This window comes from Mangifera indica, chromosome 2 (genome assembly GCF_011075055.1).
Source record: "Mangifera indica cultivar Alphonso chromosome 2, CATAS_Mindica_2.1, whole genome shotgun sequence".
Taxonomy (NCBI): Eukaryota; Viridiplantae; Streptophyta; class Magnoliopsida; order Sapindales; family Anacardiaceae; genus Mangifera; species Mangifera indica.
Genome location: NC_058138.1, coordinates 4,459,078 through 4,475,843, shown reverse-complemented (window position 1 = coordinate 4,475,843; position 16,766 = coordinate 4,459,078). Strand labels below are relative to the sequence as shown.

Genomic DNA, 16,766 nt, shown 5'->3' with positions numbered 1-16,766 from the left:
ATTTTTATTTTTTTGTTTTTTATTTAAGGTGAAGAGGCCAAACCTTCAGTATTTCATAATGAAACATCAAAGTAATCAACTCGCTTCCAGAACAAAATAAAACAAACAAATCTAATTGTTTTTGTTCAATACCTTTTATAGAAAATACTAAAAATTTAGCCCTTTAATAGAAAATTTTAAAAATTCAATTTCTCCAATAGAGAAAACTGAGAGTTCAATTCCCTCGGTTAAAAAAGAACAAAGTTTAGTTATGTCAATAGAAAAAAATGTAATAGTTTAATATTATTAGGTATTGTTATCCATATTTTGATGTTAAAATTATTTTAGGAAAAATCATGTTGATCTTCATACAAATATAAATATTCTTAATATAAAGTTATTATAAACTTTTTCTAAAAATATTGTCAATGGATAAAACCTAATTGGGGAGTCATTTAGAGCTTGCATCTGATTTAATTGTAAATGATCTTCATCACCTTTTCATTCATGTTCACTTGGATATTTAGAGCGAACAATATTATATATACAAATAAATCTTACTAACTAATTCAGGTTCATTAATGTTCTTGAAGAAACAGAGAATAGACATTATTAGCTTCTCTTATAAGTATTTGAATGCTAGACTTTTCAAGCTGCTAAGCTGTATTAATATTCAAAACAGAGTAAATTTTCAAATTAAAAGTAAATTCAAGCCATATTAGATAGATGAGGCTCATGCGAATTTGCAAATTTCTATTCCAAAACATAATATAACTAATGATTGCAATCAATCTCATGGCTTTAACCAATTTGTTTCATAATGTCATCAAGTATTCTTACATTGAGGGCAATGTGGTATCGTACTTGAAGCTTCATATATGTAAACCATTATATTGGCAGTTTCAACAATCCAAAGTGAACCAAAATGTTGCTAGAATTTGAAGAGGAAAAATCAAAAGAGCCAGCTTAGTGTTGGAATTGGTGATCATCTAATCTATAAGGAGTTAAGTTAACGCATAGGTAACAAGTAACCTACTTTGGGTGAACTAAGAATTTAAGATAAATTATCTATAATTGTTTGTTTTATCGATTCCACAAGTTTTCTAGAATGATTACTCAAAACAAAATAATCAACAAGGTATAAGAAAGTTGTGCAATTATTTTTTTGGCTTAATCTCACAAAAAGGGTACTAACTATTTATAAAACTTGAATCTCAAGCGTGACATTCTGAAAAAGAGTAATTTACCACCCAGCACAACCAAAATGAACCATATCCAAGAAGATTCTCATACATTTTATGCAATTAAAGCTCAAATTCCAAAAATTTTAGCAGCATGAAGAAATTGTGCAGCACACGGAGACGGCATGGAACAGAGCAATTCTTGAGTATTATTGTATTAATATAAAGAAACTTCACATTTATGAACAAAGAGTACTCAATTTACAGACTAAATCAGGATTTTACTTTTTTTAACATGAAAGAAAAGAACCCTTTACCTTAAGAGAAGAGCCAGCCTGGAGGAGGCCAGAAAATTTCGGAAAAACCAGGAAAAGCTGAGAGTTTATCAGTACAGCGATTGTCCAGGTTAAAGATCACAGCATTGCTTCCAGGGTAATCACCATCAACATTTGGACGACCTCTATCAGGCAAATAAACACAATTCCATTTCAATCCTGAGAACTCTTGAGCTGAAAGAAAAAAGTTACATTCCTTGAACATGAACAAGGCTCTATCCTGTAATTCATCCTTCACCGTAACCCACTCATCCTTCCCCTCATCAAGCTTGAAAATATTCAACCCAACCCGGCAACCTCTGTCACCAGATTTACCCCAGAAGTGGCTGTCGCAGTTTCCAGGGAAGTCTAAGTAGTTCTTCCGGATTAAGAACAAATCCGGAGATGACTTTACCAAGTGGAAGGAAGAGGCTGACCTGCTTAGCGAAATCCGCAATGGAGCCACTGGTTCCGAAACGTTCAAGGACTTCGGATCCACACACACAGTACGATTTTTGTAGCTAAAGACATAGAATCTTCTGTTATGATAGATTATGTCGTAAATAAAATGAAATCGATCTTGAATGATATCGATGTTGTGCCATTTGTTATCTCTTCTTTTCCAAACTACAACCTTTCCCTGAATCAACACCATAATAGCAAATTCATCATCATCATCATCTTCATCAGCAGAAACCACTACTTTGCCAGTGTAGCTTCGTTCCGATCTGCTGAGCTCCCTTTGTTGGTCTGTAGCTAATTCAAGTCTGTATCCTTTACTTATCTCCTTAACGCGATAATCCAGTAAGTTGAATGACCCTGGTAACTTATCGGAGACGTTCTTGACTTGAGATGTGGAGAAGGGATCCAGGAGTTTGACATCTCCGGACGGTGAATCTTCGACTTTGACTAGCCAGGCTCCTGGGCTGTGAAGAGGATGGGAGATTTGTGAGAGGGGTTGGATGGCGTAAACGGTAGACTGGGCAATGAAGAAGTGTATGGGAGAGTTGGAGGTGGAAGAGTGGTGGAAATAGTGGATGTCTGAGTATGGGGTTGGTGGCGGAGGAGGAGGGAGGGCGGCTCGAAATGAGGTGCAGACGGCGCGGAAGCGGAGAGTGTCGAGTCTAGTGGGGAGGCGGTCTGCAATGGTGGCGAGTAGGTGGTCTGGAAAACTGGACCAGTCACGGGAACTGTTCTCCATGGGAGCTATGACATGAAGGATGAAGAAGAAAGGAGAAAAGTCTATGGAAAGGATATGAAAGAAGAAAGAGGGGATAAGATAAGGAGAGAGTCCAAACTTGAAGAAGGAAGATCGTAGAAGAAAGAACAAAGTAGAAAAAAAGGCGCAGCCCAAAGTTGAACAGGCTCTGTCTGTCAAAGAGTTTGACTGAGCTAGACTCAGTTTGTTGCCGTAAATATATATTATTTAAAATAACATCATTTTAATTATTTCGATTCAAAATTTTGTATGTTAATAAATTTAGTAAGTCAAACACTCCAAACTTAAGTTCAAACTTGATAATATAAAATTCCTAGATTCAAACATGAGTTTAAACTCATTTAAGACAAACTTTCAAAAACCATAAGTGAACCCATAAGCTCTATAATATCAATAAATTTGCCCAACAATGAGATTTGCCCACAACCTCATTCTAGTAAATGAAATAAACCAAACAATGGCTCGTTATCATAAGTATTAGTATTTTTAAAATCATATCGATAATCAAATTAGTTATCTTATTGATTTATGGTTCGATCGATTCAATCAGATGGATCAATCAATTCCTAAATTATAATGTTTTTATTTAATATTATTAAATATTTATCATATTTTTTAAAATATAAGAATATTTATTTAAACAGAATGACCTAATGTCACTTTTTTAGCCTTTTTCTATTAAAAACATTGGTATAAATATTTAACTTATTTCAACCCATCAAAATCAATTCAATTCAATTATTTTTTTAATTAATATTTGTTTATTTTCAATAACTTTTCTTTCTAATTAATATTTATTTATTTTCAATGACAACTATTTAACTTCCAACTAGTTACTCAACCATCCTTTTTTAATGTTATCCACTATCATTTTTATTTTTCTTTTTTTATTATAAATATATATATAAAGGACAAAAACCGATTTTTTTTTAGGTGAACCACACTAGACCAAGAACTAGTTCACGACTGAACCAATCGGTCTTGTCTAAGTTAATTTTAATATCATGATAAGTATGATTAGTTGACAAAATTATAGTCATTTATAATTTTGGATAGGGTTCAAACAATTGGACATAAGACTACGATCGTACCAAATTAAACCGAGTATTATTTGATTCAAGTTTGACTTGATTGTATTTACACAAATCTCAAGTTCGTGCTCACCAAGTTAAGAAGTTATTAGTTTGAGCTCAAAATAAAACAACTTGAGCTTAATTCGATACATTTAAATTAAATCTCATAACTTATATATTTACCAATTATCCTCATGTTTAAAATCAAACTAACTCAAAACTCAACCCTGCTTGACATAAACCGTGCCATGAGCAGTTTGAAAGCATCTCACCTCACTTGCAGCCCTAATTGGGCTTCGAGGACTCCTCCAAGTCCAATCGTTTAATGCTAGATTATCATCACAAAAGTAATTTGAAAGACTCTGAGCTCATCAGGACAATATTAGCAGCTCAAAAAGTGTAGGAAAGCTAATTGATATACAGGAGTCTTGGGCATAACAGGAGAAGTGGATGACCAAACTTAATCTAGTTTCAAAACATTAAGATCCATAATTCATATATACATGCTCAGAAATTAAAACCAGCATAACTACCAACTAATAAAAAAAGAATTCTTAATAATCCCTGTATGGTCCGACCAAGATGTTAATCAAATCTTCCCATCGACAATGAAACACTACTCAAGTGGTTGATCCCAAAAACTTCTTCGATAAAATGTCTTCGCATCGATCCAGAAAAGTTGTTCCAGTACCTAACATGTAATAATAAAGTTCAAATGCAGGCATTTGTCAAAATAATAAAGAGAACAAAACGTTATGATGAAGAAGACTTGGCAAGGTAGTGCAAAATTTCTAGGCGAACACAAGAACGGATCTGTCCATTAAACTCAGAACAAAATAATGCTTCAATGGAAGCCGAGTTGAAAAAGATTCAATTTAGTAAGGACTTGATAGAGTAAGAAATCCTGCAATCAATCAGTAATCGCATCACAAAGATATAATGTTACTGTCTATTATAAAGTGAAAGTAAAAAAACACATAGAAGGTGCCATGAACACCAAAGGCTGAACATACTGAAGCCACAGAAACTTAAGAATCTGCCACAAGGCACAAATTAATAAACCGATAAAAAGGAAACTTAGTTTACAGATAAATATTTGTTGTTGACATATGAAAATAGAGAGACTATCAAGAACTGAAATAGAAAAACAGAGTACGCTATGACAATGAATCATGGCTGAGAGAAGAGAGATCATGGAATTTTGTAACCATTCCCTAAAATTGATTATCTGAAACTGGAATAAACAGAGAAACTGCTTATAGCATTCAACTATAAATAAATCAAACTTGCTTGAATCTCATGCTTGATGATCCAGCAAAGAGTAATTTAACTATCTCCAGAACAACCTTGGGGAATGATTATCCAAGAGTTCGCACCCACAACTGGCTAAAGCTTGGATTATGACAATAAGGAACACAGCAAAGCAAATCCATATCCAATTCAAAACGAGCAACAACAACTAATATCTGTAAAAGCATTTGAACATTGAAAATTTACATACAGGAAGTCAGTATATGTACTGTTTCACACCATGTCCTTCTAAATAAGTATTTCCTGTGCTTACATAATCTTGTTAAAAATGTCCTCAATCTAGCTACACAAATCAGATTTCAATTGAAAAAAAATAATCAATACACAGATATTACAACAATACTATGGAATTGCTATCAGAATCATGAAACAACCTATAAATACAAGCAACTCCCCCAGATGCAACTAACATACTATTTTAATATGCTTTTTAAATCTGCACTTTCAATTCTTACATAATCTTGTTAAAAGTCTTCAATCTAGTCAAACAAATCAGAATTTAATATGGCATTGCTATCACAAATAAAGAAATGAATCATAAACACAAGTCCACTCCAGCGAATTCATCACAGAAAGTGCTATACAATACACAATTTAAAAAGAAAAAAAAAAAACTGACATTCAGGGAAGAGCCAAGCTGCTGGAGACAAAAAAATCTCATAAGATTCAGGAAATGATACGAGCCACTCATTGCTACCGTCATTGAAGTCGAAAATCAAAGTATACATCCCTGGAAAATCATATGTAACCCCAAAGAAACCAGTTTCACCCATATAAACACAATTTGGTTTTATTCCCAAAAAAAATCTTTAGCTGAAATAAATAAGCTACCTCCATCAAACAGAAACAATCCTCGACCCTCCAAATCCTTCACTTCAATCCACTCTTACTCTTCTTCATCCAGCCTAAACACATAGAAAATAGAATTCAAAACCACTTTCTCAGCCTTAGCTAGAGAGAAATTTCTCTTATTTCCCAATTTTTTATCACTACTATTACGATTTTTAATCAAATACAATTCACTAGATGTATTTACAAAGCTTTTGTAAGTAAAACGAGTCAACAATGGAGGCAAAGTTTCACCAACCTCCAAAGACTTCGGATCAACACTTAAAATATGCCCATTTGACATCACTACATGAAACTTCTTCTTATAATAGGCAATATCCTCACCAAAACCCAAGTCGACCCATTTCTTATCACAGCTCCTCCATACCATCAACTCCAAATTCAGAAAAACCATGACTGCTAACTCATCATTATCTGCAGAGAGGGCGACTTTTTGAAACAAAATATCCTTCCACCCACTAAACTGCCTCGGATGTTCATCAAAAACCCAATCGATTCTATAACCCTTACTGATTTCCTGCTCTTCAAAATGACGGCGAGAGTAGGTGTCCTGGACCCGGGTTTCTCCCTGGCTTGATTTTTCAACTTTGACTATCCACGGAGGGGCGCCGTGGGAAAGGGGTTGAAAGGCATAGACAGTCGATTCGGCAATGACGAGGTGCAAAGGGGGTTCGCAGATTCCGGGGTCATAGTAATAATGAACGGGAGAAAGTTTCGGAGAGGGGAGAGGGACGGCGAAGCGGAACGACCTGCAGACGGCGCGGAAACGGCTGAGTTCAATTTGGGTTGGAGGCGTTGCGCGGTGTTGAAGAGAATGGGGTCTGGGAGACTGCACCAGTCGAGGGTTACAGAGGCGATGGCCATGAACGGAGGGTAATTTAGAAAAAAAATTAAAACGCTAAAATCACTCAGCAGCGTCGGAACAGCAGAGTGCGGACGGAGGAAGAAGAAAGGGAAAGGGAAAGTTTTCTTAACGAATCACAGAGATGAAGATCATGGGATTTCCTAGACAGGTCCAGGCCCGAGCGTTAGTGCGAGTGAGTGTATCAGAAAATATCAGAAATATAACAATTTACCCCTCAAGGTTTGTAGAAAGTATTAGAACCCTGTGCTACGGATAGTAATAATATATTTACAAAAAAGATACTACTTTACCACAATACTAAGACTGTAAATTGAGCTCGATTCAATTAGATTTACGTAAGATTTGAGTCTGAGTTGGACGAGTTGAGGAGCTGTAGGCTTGAATTGAACTTAAAATAGAAGCTGTTGAATTAAGTTTAACTTGAAAAATCATAATTAAATGTATAACTCATATATGGCCAAAAGACTTGTTTCCACCCAAGGCTTGATATAATCTTAAACTTCCAATATTCAATTTTTAAAAATTCAAACACCCACTTAAAAGTCAATTTCTGTTAAAAATATTAATTAAGATTAGGGGTAAAAATGTTATTTAATACAAAATTTTATTGAATTAAAGTTTTATCACATTTTTCCTCTAGGTCTAAAAACTATCATTTCCCCCCACCTAAGGCTTGAAAATAAACATTTTTCCCCTAGGGTTTGTGGTTTTGTCTTGTTGTTACTTCTCTGATGACCGAAGTTTGCCAACCACCACACTGGTGATCCTCCCTCTCCCGGACGATGATGAATCATCAATTAATCAGAGGTGGACTGACCATTCTTTTGCTCGAAGACAAAAGAGATCTATGCATCACATAGACAGATTCATGGGGCCTTTTTCATATTCGTTTGGTTACGTTTATATTTTATTAGTTGTTGATTATGTCTCAAAATAGGTAGAAGCGAAAGCTACCTGTTCTGATGACTCTAAAGTTGTTTCAGGTTTCTTTAAATCTAACGTATTCAGCAGGTTCGACATTCTAAAGGCCTTAATTAGTGATTAATAAAAGCATTTTTGTAACTGAATAGTGGAGGCAATGCTAAAAAAGTATGGTGTAACACACAAGATTGCTACGTCATACCATCCGCAAACCAGCGAACAAGCTGAGGTTTCAAACTGAGAAATTAAATCTATCATTGAGAAAACCATTAGTCCAATAAGAAAGGATTGGAGTTTGCGCTTGGAGGATGCGCTATAGGCATATAGAACAGCATACAAAATGTCAATCGGTATGTCATCATACAAGTTAGTATTCGATAAGGCCTGCCATCTTCCAGTTGAATTAGAGCATAAAACATATTGGGCTATCAAGCAATGCAACATGAAGTTCGATGAGAGTGGTGAACATAGGAAATTACAGTTGCAAAAATTAGAAGAAATTCGCAATGGTGTTTACAAGAGTTCTAGAATCTATAAGGAGAAAACAAAAACATTTCATGACAAAATGATTTCCAGAAAAGAATTTTCAATTGGCCAAAAAGTTCTCCTTTATCATTCAAGACTTCGGTTGTTTTCAGGTAAATTACATTCTCGTTGGATTAGACATTTTGTTGTTACTAACGTTTTTCCTCATGGTGCAGTAGAGATTCAAAGCTTAGCAACCTCGAAAGTGTTTAAAGTTAATGGCCACAAACTCAAACTTTTTTACGAAGGAGTGCAAATTGCAAATGTCGAAGAAGAGGAGCTGAAAGCTCTCATCTACATTGATAAATAAACGAAGGCATTACGTCGAGCTGATGACTGTAAACAAAAGCGCTACTTGGGAGGCAACCCAAGCTTTCAATGTTATTTTAATACTTTAATTTTAATTTTTTTTGGACAATTGTTTTTAATTTCAGTTATGTGTCTCAAATTTGATTTTAAATTTCAATTCTAGGATTTTTGGATGTTTAATTAGCAATTATTTTATGATTTTCAATTAGGTTCATTTTAATTTATTTTTATGTTTCTGTTCAATCATCTTCTTTCTTCTGCCAAGTTCCAGTTAGCCTTTCGTAAATGTTCACAGAGGAGAAATCTGCATTTTGGTGTTTTGGAACTGGGTCATTCGTTTTTGTCAAAGTCTAGCTCTTGCTTTGTTATTTTGTTAAATACAAGAGGCCTATATGATTAAGTGTAATTATAAGGCTGGGGTTATATGTTTCTAGAAATCATACTTGCCAAACCCACGCACCACACTTTCTCTCCCACTAAAAACCTAGTAACCTCTTCACCTATTCTACAATGCCATGGTTAGAACCCGCTCACAGCATCAAAGACCAGCAAGATCCACCCATCAGAGACCCCCACACCAAAGTCGTCATCAGAATTAGACAAATCACCCGTCAATCGAACTCAGTAGTTTTCATCCTCTCCTGCACATTCAATGCCTTAATCATCATCTTCCTCACCATTACCTCAACCACAACAAAGTGCCACTACTTCAGCCCATTCTTGTCCATATTCGTGCACTCGAAAAGGGAAGAAAGTGGAACTCTTCAGTAGCCTAAAGCTCAAACTAGACAGCTTCAATACCTTTATTAATGAACAAGACCAACAACGGTATAGGTCTATGTGTGAGCGCAAAATCTACCCTTATAAGTATGTTCATACTCAAACTCTTGATCAATTAGGCATTCGTAATGAAATTGATAAACTTGTGAATTAGCTGGATTGGAAAAATTATGTATATGTGAACTGTCCTACCTTTATTGAGCTAACCCATGAATTTTATACAACATTTCAACTTAATGATGATGGAGAGTTTGATTTGTTTACCGAGGGAATAGTTGAGTTTAGGATAATGGGGAGAGAATGTTCATTTTCAATTTCTGAATTTAACATTGCTTTGGGGTTTCTGAAAAAAGAGGATGCAAAGAGTGAGTGATATGTACGTTCCCAATGTGATTACAGTCCTAATTTTAATACTACTAATTTGTGGCATGAATGGTCGGTTGATTCTGCTCTATACAACCCTAGTGTTTCCAAGAGCTCTTATTTAAAAAGTCTTGTGTTTAAATATTTACAGTAATTCTTGGCTTTTAATTTTTCTGGAAGGAGGGATAGTGCAGATACTATTTCTAAGGTTGAGTTTTATTTTTTATGGTGTATGGAGCATAATATTCAAGTTAATTTAGGTTTTTGGTTACTCACTCAATTCCAATCAGTGGTCTAGAAGAAAAATAAACCTTTAATCCTTGGTTCTTATATCACTCAATTAGCTATTAATTTGGGTTTATTAGATATTTTTAATCATAACATGCACATTGCTTGTGAGGTGGAACCATTAGATATGACTTGTTTAGATAGGATGAGAAAAGTGACAAAACAAACAAATGGCAGTTTCAGTTTCGTGCAACCTGGACTAGCAGTAATGTCTCATTCTAGGCCAAATAGGCAGTAAAGAACAACGACAGAAGTAGATCCCAACAGCACCTAACCACGAGTAGACATTCTATCATCTTCCTATGCTCATTCATTCAACAACATAGGGGCATAGTTACATAGATATGAACAAAAATTAAACCGCATGGAGTGCAATCTGATGGCATTCTTCAATTCCCAAGGATTCACGCCATATTATCCTTTATCTCCATAATCCATTCTACTGCTTCTTTTCCTCAGATCCAGAGAAGTTTTCTTTCCATTTTCTTTTATATTTCAGTTTCATTATTGTGTGTTTTGTTTAAACATTATGGACAATGTTTGGTTCAAGTATGGGGGAGGGTTTATTTGTGTTTTATTTTTTCTATTTTTCTTTACTTGTCTTCTATTTTTTTCTGATATGTTATTATGTTTTGTCCTTTTGTTCTGTTTTTATTCTGTTCTGTCTACCTATTATGTTCTTCTATCTGTTTTTTTGTCTTCTTTGTGTTATGTTTCTTCTGGTTCTGCCTTATTTTGCGCTTTGTTCTGTTTTTGTTGTTGTTCGTTGCTGGTTAAAGTTGGTTTTTGTTTTTCATTGATGTGGCAGCTGGTGTATTCTTCCCTGATTTTAGTCAACCAAACAGTTCCATTAATTTCATTTTGAATGAATTAAATTATATGCATGTCATGGGATTTAGTTGATTAAGTATAAGAGCAATGCATACTAATTTGTTAGATTAACTAAGGGTATACACTTAAACAAATTTTGATAATTAAATGATAGAACTTTGTTTGAAGTTGAGGTGAATTGATTTAACCCGTGAGTTTTGAGCCGAAAAAGATTGAAACATACATATCAATCGATGTTTTCTTTGATGAGTGATATTCTCCTATGTGAATATATCTCTAGAACTTGCTTTGAACCATTTTAAGACTGCATCAATATATACATGCATGAAAATGATAAAGGCATTCTTGTTTAAACCCTTTAGCTTAAAAAGCCAACCTATTTTAATTTCCCTAGTTAGCCCCTTGAGCCTTACAAAGCCTTGATTCTTTCTGCTAAAACCAAATTACAAACCAAAACCTTCAAGTAAAAATCTTCACCCAACCATGATTGTTAGCAGGGCATTTAAACTAAATTTTGTTGCTTGGTGAATTTACTATCTTGAAAAATTTAAGTGTAGGGGAAAAGGGAACAAAAAAAATAAAACACAAATAAACCTTCCCCCACACTTAAACCAAACATTGTCCTCAATGTTGCAACAAAATACACAATAATGAAAACTAAAATTTAAAAGAAAAGGGAAAGAAAATTTCTCTGGATCTGTGGAAAAGGAGCAGCACTTTAAATTATGGAGATAGGGGATAAGGTGGCGTGAATCCTTGAGAATTGAAAAATGCCATCAGATTACGCTTCATGCGGTCTAATTTTTGTTCATATCTATACAGATGTGCCTTTACGTTGTTGAATGAATTAACATAAGAAGATGATAGAATGTTTGCTCACGGTTAGGTATTGTTAGGAACTGCTTCTACTGTTGTTCTCTACTGCCTATAAGGCCTATAATAAGGCATTGTTGCTGGTCCAAGTTGTACAAAACTGAAACTACCATCTGTTTCTTTTGTCACAATTCCCATCCTATCTAAGCAAGTCATATCCAATGGTTTTACCTCACAAGCAATGTGCATGTTATGATTAGAAATATCTAATAAACCTAAATTAATAGCTAATTGAATGATATAAGAACCAAGGATTAAAGGTTTATTTTTCTTCTGGACCATTGATTGGAATTGAGTGAGGAACCAAAGCCTAATTAATTTGAATAATATGCTTTATACACCATAAAAAATAACTCAACCTTAGAAATAGTACCTGTGTTATCCCTTCTTTCGAAAAAATTAAAAGCCAATAAACATTGCAAATATTTAAACACAGTTCTTTTTAAATAAGAACTCTTGAAAGCACTAGGGTTGTATGGAGCAAAATCAATTGACCATTCATACCACAAATCAGTAGGATTAAATTCAGGACTGTAATCACATTGTAAATGTACATATTGCTCACTCTTTGCATCCTCTTTTTTCAAAAACCCCAAAGCCATGTTAAATTCAGAAATTGAAAACGACCATTCTCTCCCCATTATCCTAAACTCAACTATTCATTTAGTAAACAAATCAAGCCCTTCATTATCATTAAATTGAAATGTTATATAAAATTCATGGGTTAGCTCAATAAAGGCAGAGTAGTTCACATATACATAATTTTTCCAATCCAACCTATTCACAAGCTCATCAATTTCATTACGAATGCCCAATTGATCAAGAGTTTGAATATGAACATACTTATAGGGGTAGATTTTTCGCTCACAAATAGACTCATACTGTTGTTGGTCTTGTTCATCAATGAAGGTATTGAAGTCGCCTAGTTTAAGCTCTAGGCTATTAGAGAGTTCCACTTTTTTCCTTTTTCGAGTGCCCGAATGTGGACCAAAATAGGCTGAAGTAGTGGCATTCTGCCATGGCTAAGGTGATGGTGAGAAAGATAATGATTGAGGTGTCGAATGTGTAGGAAAAGGTGAAGACTGTTGAATTTGATTAATGGGGGATTCTTCGAATTCCGATGATGGCTCTGGTGTAGGGGGTTTTCGATAGGTGGATCTTGCTGATCTTTGATACTATGAACGGGTTCTGACCATGGCATTGCAGAATGAGGATAGTGGCTGCTAGGGCTTAAGTGGGAGAGAAGGTGTAGTTTGACGATGGTGGCAAATATGATTTCATATAACCTAACATTATACTTGCACTTAAGTATATGGGCCCCTTATGTTTAACAGAATAACAAAGCAAGAGCTAGACTTTGACAGAAAGACATGCCCTACTTCCAAAACACTAAAATGCAGATTGCTCCCTCGTGAACATTTACAGAAGGCTAATTGGAACCTGACAAAAGAAAAATGATGATTGAATAGTAAAAAATAATTAATTAATTAAAACGAAAAAATAATCATAAAAATAATTACCAATTAAACATCAAAGATCCTAAAACTGAATTTTAAAATCAAAATTGAATCACATAAACTGAAATTAAAAGCAAAGTCCAGAAAATTTATAATTGAAGTATGAATTAAAATAAGATTGAAAACTTGGGTTCCCTCCCAAGTAACGCCTCTGTTTATTGTCATCAGCTTGATGTAATGCCTCAATCTATTTATCAATGTAAATGGGATCTCTCAGCTCCACTTATTCAGCATTTGTAATTTGCAATCCTTCATAAAAAGGTTTAAGTTTGTGTTTATTAACTTTAAACACTTTCAAGGTCGCTAAGTTTTATATCTCTATTGCACCATGAGGAAAAACATTAGTAACAACAAAAGGTTCAATCCAAAGAGATCGCAATTTACCTGGAAACAACCAAAGTCTTGAATGATAAAGGAGAATTTTTTAGCCAACTGAAAATTCTTTTCTAGAAATCATTTTGTCATGAAATATTTTTGCTTTCTCCTTATAAATTCTAAAAATCTCATAAGCATCATTACGAATTTTTTTTAATTCTTGCAACTGTAATTTCCTATGTTCACCACTCTTATCCAACTGCATGTTACAATGCTTAACAACACAATATGTTTTATGCTCTAATTCAACTGGAAGATAGCAGGCTTTACCAAATACTAACCTGTACGGTGACATACCAATTGGCGTTTTGTACGTTGTTCTATACACCTATAGCGCATCCTCCAAACGTAAACTCTAATCCTTTCTAGTTGGACCAACGGTTTTCTTAATGATAGATTTAATTTCTCAGTTTGAAACCTCAGCTTGTCCGCTAGTTGGTAAATGGTACGATGTAGCAATATTGTGTGTTACACCATACTTTTTCAGCAATGCCTCTACTATTCGATTGCAAAAATGTTTCCTTTGATTGCTAATTAAAGCCTTCAGAATATCGAACCTACTGAATAAGTTAGATTTGAAAAAACCTAAAACAACTTTAGAGTCATCAGTTCGGGTAGCTTTCGCTTCTACCTACTTCAAAACATAATCAACAGCTAATAAAATATAAATGTAACCAAACGAAGATGGAAAAGGCCCCATGAAATCAATATCCCAAATATAAAAAATTTCACAAACTAAAATAAGAGTTTAAGGCATTTCATTTTTCTGTGAAATATTACCTGTTTTCTGATAGCATTCACAAGATTTGCAAAAAGAGTAGAAGTCTCAAAATAAAGTTGGCTAGAAAAATCCATAATCCAGAATTTTTCTTATTGTCCTTTTGGCTCCAAAATGGCGTCCACAAGCATATGAATGGTAAAAGGTAATAAAAGAAGAAATTTCAGTTTCAGGTACGCACCTTCTTATAGCTTGATCAGTGCAATGTTTCCACAAATACGAATCATCCCATACGTAATACTTTGCGTCATTTTTCAGTTAATCTCTTTGAACCTTAAATAAATCAGCTGGTAATATGTTAGTAACCAAATAATTCATGATGTTTGCGTAGTAGGGCATCTTGTAGCTTACTGAAAATAATTGCTCATCAGGAAATTGCTCCTATAGATTCTGCTCTGTTTTCACATTAACCAGACAGTTTAAATGGTCAGCAACACAATTCTCTTGTCCAGTTTTATCCTTGATCTCCAGGTCAAATTCACTCAGCAGAAGAATCCACCTTATAAGCCATGGTTTTGCCTTTTTCTTTGTTATCAAATACCTAAAGGCTGCATGATCAGAATAAATAACAATTTTAGTACCCAATAAATAAGAACGTAATTTTTCTAATGCAAAAACAACAGCTAAGAGTTCTTTTTCAGTGGTTGAATAATTTTTCTATGCATCATTCAAGGTCATTGAGGCATAATATATAGCATGTGGCACCCATCCAACTCGCTGGCCCAAAACAGCTCCAACGGCATAATCACTCGCATCACACAGTCAGGCGATTGGATTATTGGTGCATAAATCAACAGCTACTTCAATTTGTCAAATGCATTTTTACACCCTCCATCAAACTCGAAAACACATCTTTTTATAGCAACTTGCACAATGGCAATGTAATACACGAAAAATCTTTAATAAAGCGTTGGTAAAAACCTACATAGCCAAGGAAAAAATGAACTTCTCACACACTAACTGGGTAAGGCAGAGATTGAATAATATCAATTTTAGCCTTATCTACCTTTATACCTCTAGCTGAAACTACATGCCCCAAAACTATACTTTGTTCAACCATAAAATGACATTTTTCAAAATTTAAAACAAGGTTAGTTTCAATGCATCTTTATAAAATAAGTGCGAGATTGTGCAAATAATTATCAAATGAACCCTATAAACAGTAAAATCATACATAAAAATTTCTATAATATGTTCAACATAATCTGAAAATATACTGAACAAACATCTTTGAAAAGTGGTTGACACATTACGAGCTCCGAATGGCATTCGTCGATATGCAAAGGTTCTAAATAGGCATCTGAAAGTTGTGTTCTCCTGATCTTCTAGAGCTATTACAATATGAAAGTATCCTGAAAAGCTATCTAGAAAACAGTAATAAGCTCAGCCAACTAGTTTTCCAACATTTAATTAATAAACGACAACAGAAAATGATCTTTACGGGTTATAGCATTTAATTTCCTATAATCCATACAAACCCGCCACCCATTTTGTACTTGGGTAGGTATCAACTCATTATTTTGATTTTTTACCACTGTGATGCTAGTCTTCTTCGGTACAACTTGAATAGGTCTGACCTATTCACTGTCTGAAATTGGATAAATCACTCCAATTGGAAGCAACTTCAAAATTTCTTTCTTTACTACTTTCATCATAGGTGAGTTTAGCCTCTTTTATGGCTGTCGAATTGGTTTAGCTCCCTCTTCAAGCAAAATTCGATGCATACAGGTAGAAGGGTTGATTCCTTTAATGTCAGCTATGGTCCATCCCATGGCTATTTTATGCCTTTTCAGAATCTGCACCAGTTTTTTTTCTCGTTGCTTATTTAATTCACTAGAAATTATCACTGGTAAGGTCTCCTCATCTCTAAGGTACACATATTTGAGGTGATCTGAAAGAGATTTTAGCTCCAGCTCTGGTGCCTATAAAACAAAAGGTACCAGTTTTTTATTAGGCACTGGTAGCTCAATATAAGATACATTACCTATAATTTTCAACTCCCTAAACTCATTCATTTTTGCCCTTGTATCCTGCGCATCAAATTTTAATTTAAATTCATCACTTTCTTTTAAAAGCTTCTTATGGTTAACCACTTCCAACTCATCTTCACCATCAAGTTCAAAAATATCTTGCACTAGAGAATCAATTAAATCAACTGAATAAACAGGAAAATCAACATTAGGATATTTCATCATATTATAAATATTAAGTTGGATAGCTTCACCATCAAACTCCATAGTTAGTGTGCCTTTATGAACATCAATTTTAGTTTTGGCAGTTTTCAAAAAAAGTCCCCCTAATAAAATAGGTGCAAATTGGTTATTATTTTCCATGTCAAGAACATAAAAATCAATTGGAAAAATTAACTTTTCATTAACTTGAACAAGAACATCTTCAATTAACCTCTTAGAATAT

The 16,766-nt window shown here is 34.3% G+C and overlaps 2 protein-coding genes across 2 annotated transcripts; both read right to left on the bottom strand.

Moving 5' to 3' along the window:
- Window positions 1-1,478: 1,478 nt before the first annotated feature.
- Window positions 1,479-2,675, bottom strand: LOC123208458 (F-box protein SKIP23-like). Its single transcript, XM_044625995.1, has one exon. The coding sequence runs from the start codon at window positions 2,673-2,675 to the stop codon at window positions 1,479-1,481; it is 1,197 nt and encodes a 398-aa protein (XP_044481930.1).
- A 3,288-nt stretch (window positions 2,676-5,963) lies between these two features.
- Window positions 5,964-7,811, bottom strand: LOC123208457. Its single transcript, XM_044625994.1, has 2 exons — window positions 7,746-7,811; window positions 5,964-6,755 (listed from the first exon to the last, which is right to left on the bottom strand). Exons 1-2 carry the CDS (start codon window positions 7,809-7,811, stop codon window positions 5,964-5,966), a joined length of 858 nt encoding a protein of 285 aa, XP_044481929.1.
- Between the last annotated feature and the right edge of the window lie 8,955 nt (window positions 7,812-16,766).

What these genes read in the sequence shown, in the direction of transcription:
- LOC123208458 (XM_044625995.1), bottom strand. Translation starts at nt 2,675, where the DNA reads ATGGAGAACAGTTCCCGTGACTGGTCCAGTTTTCCAGACCACCTACTC.
- LOC123208457 (XM_044625994.1), bottom strand. Translation starts at nt 7,811, where the DNA reads ATGTCGAACCTGCTGAATACGTTAGATTTAAAGAAACCTGAAACAACT. An exon ending in CTTTAGAGTCATCAGAACAG is followed by an intron (nt 6,756 to 7,745) that starts GTAGCTTTCGCT and finishes CGACTGGTGCAG; the next exon opens with TCTCCCAGACCCCATTCTCT.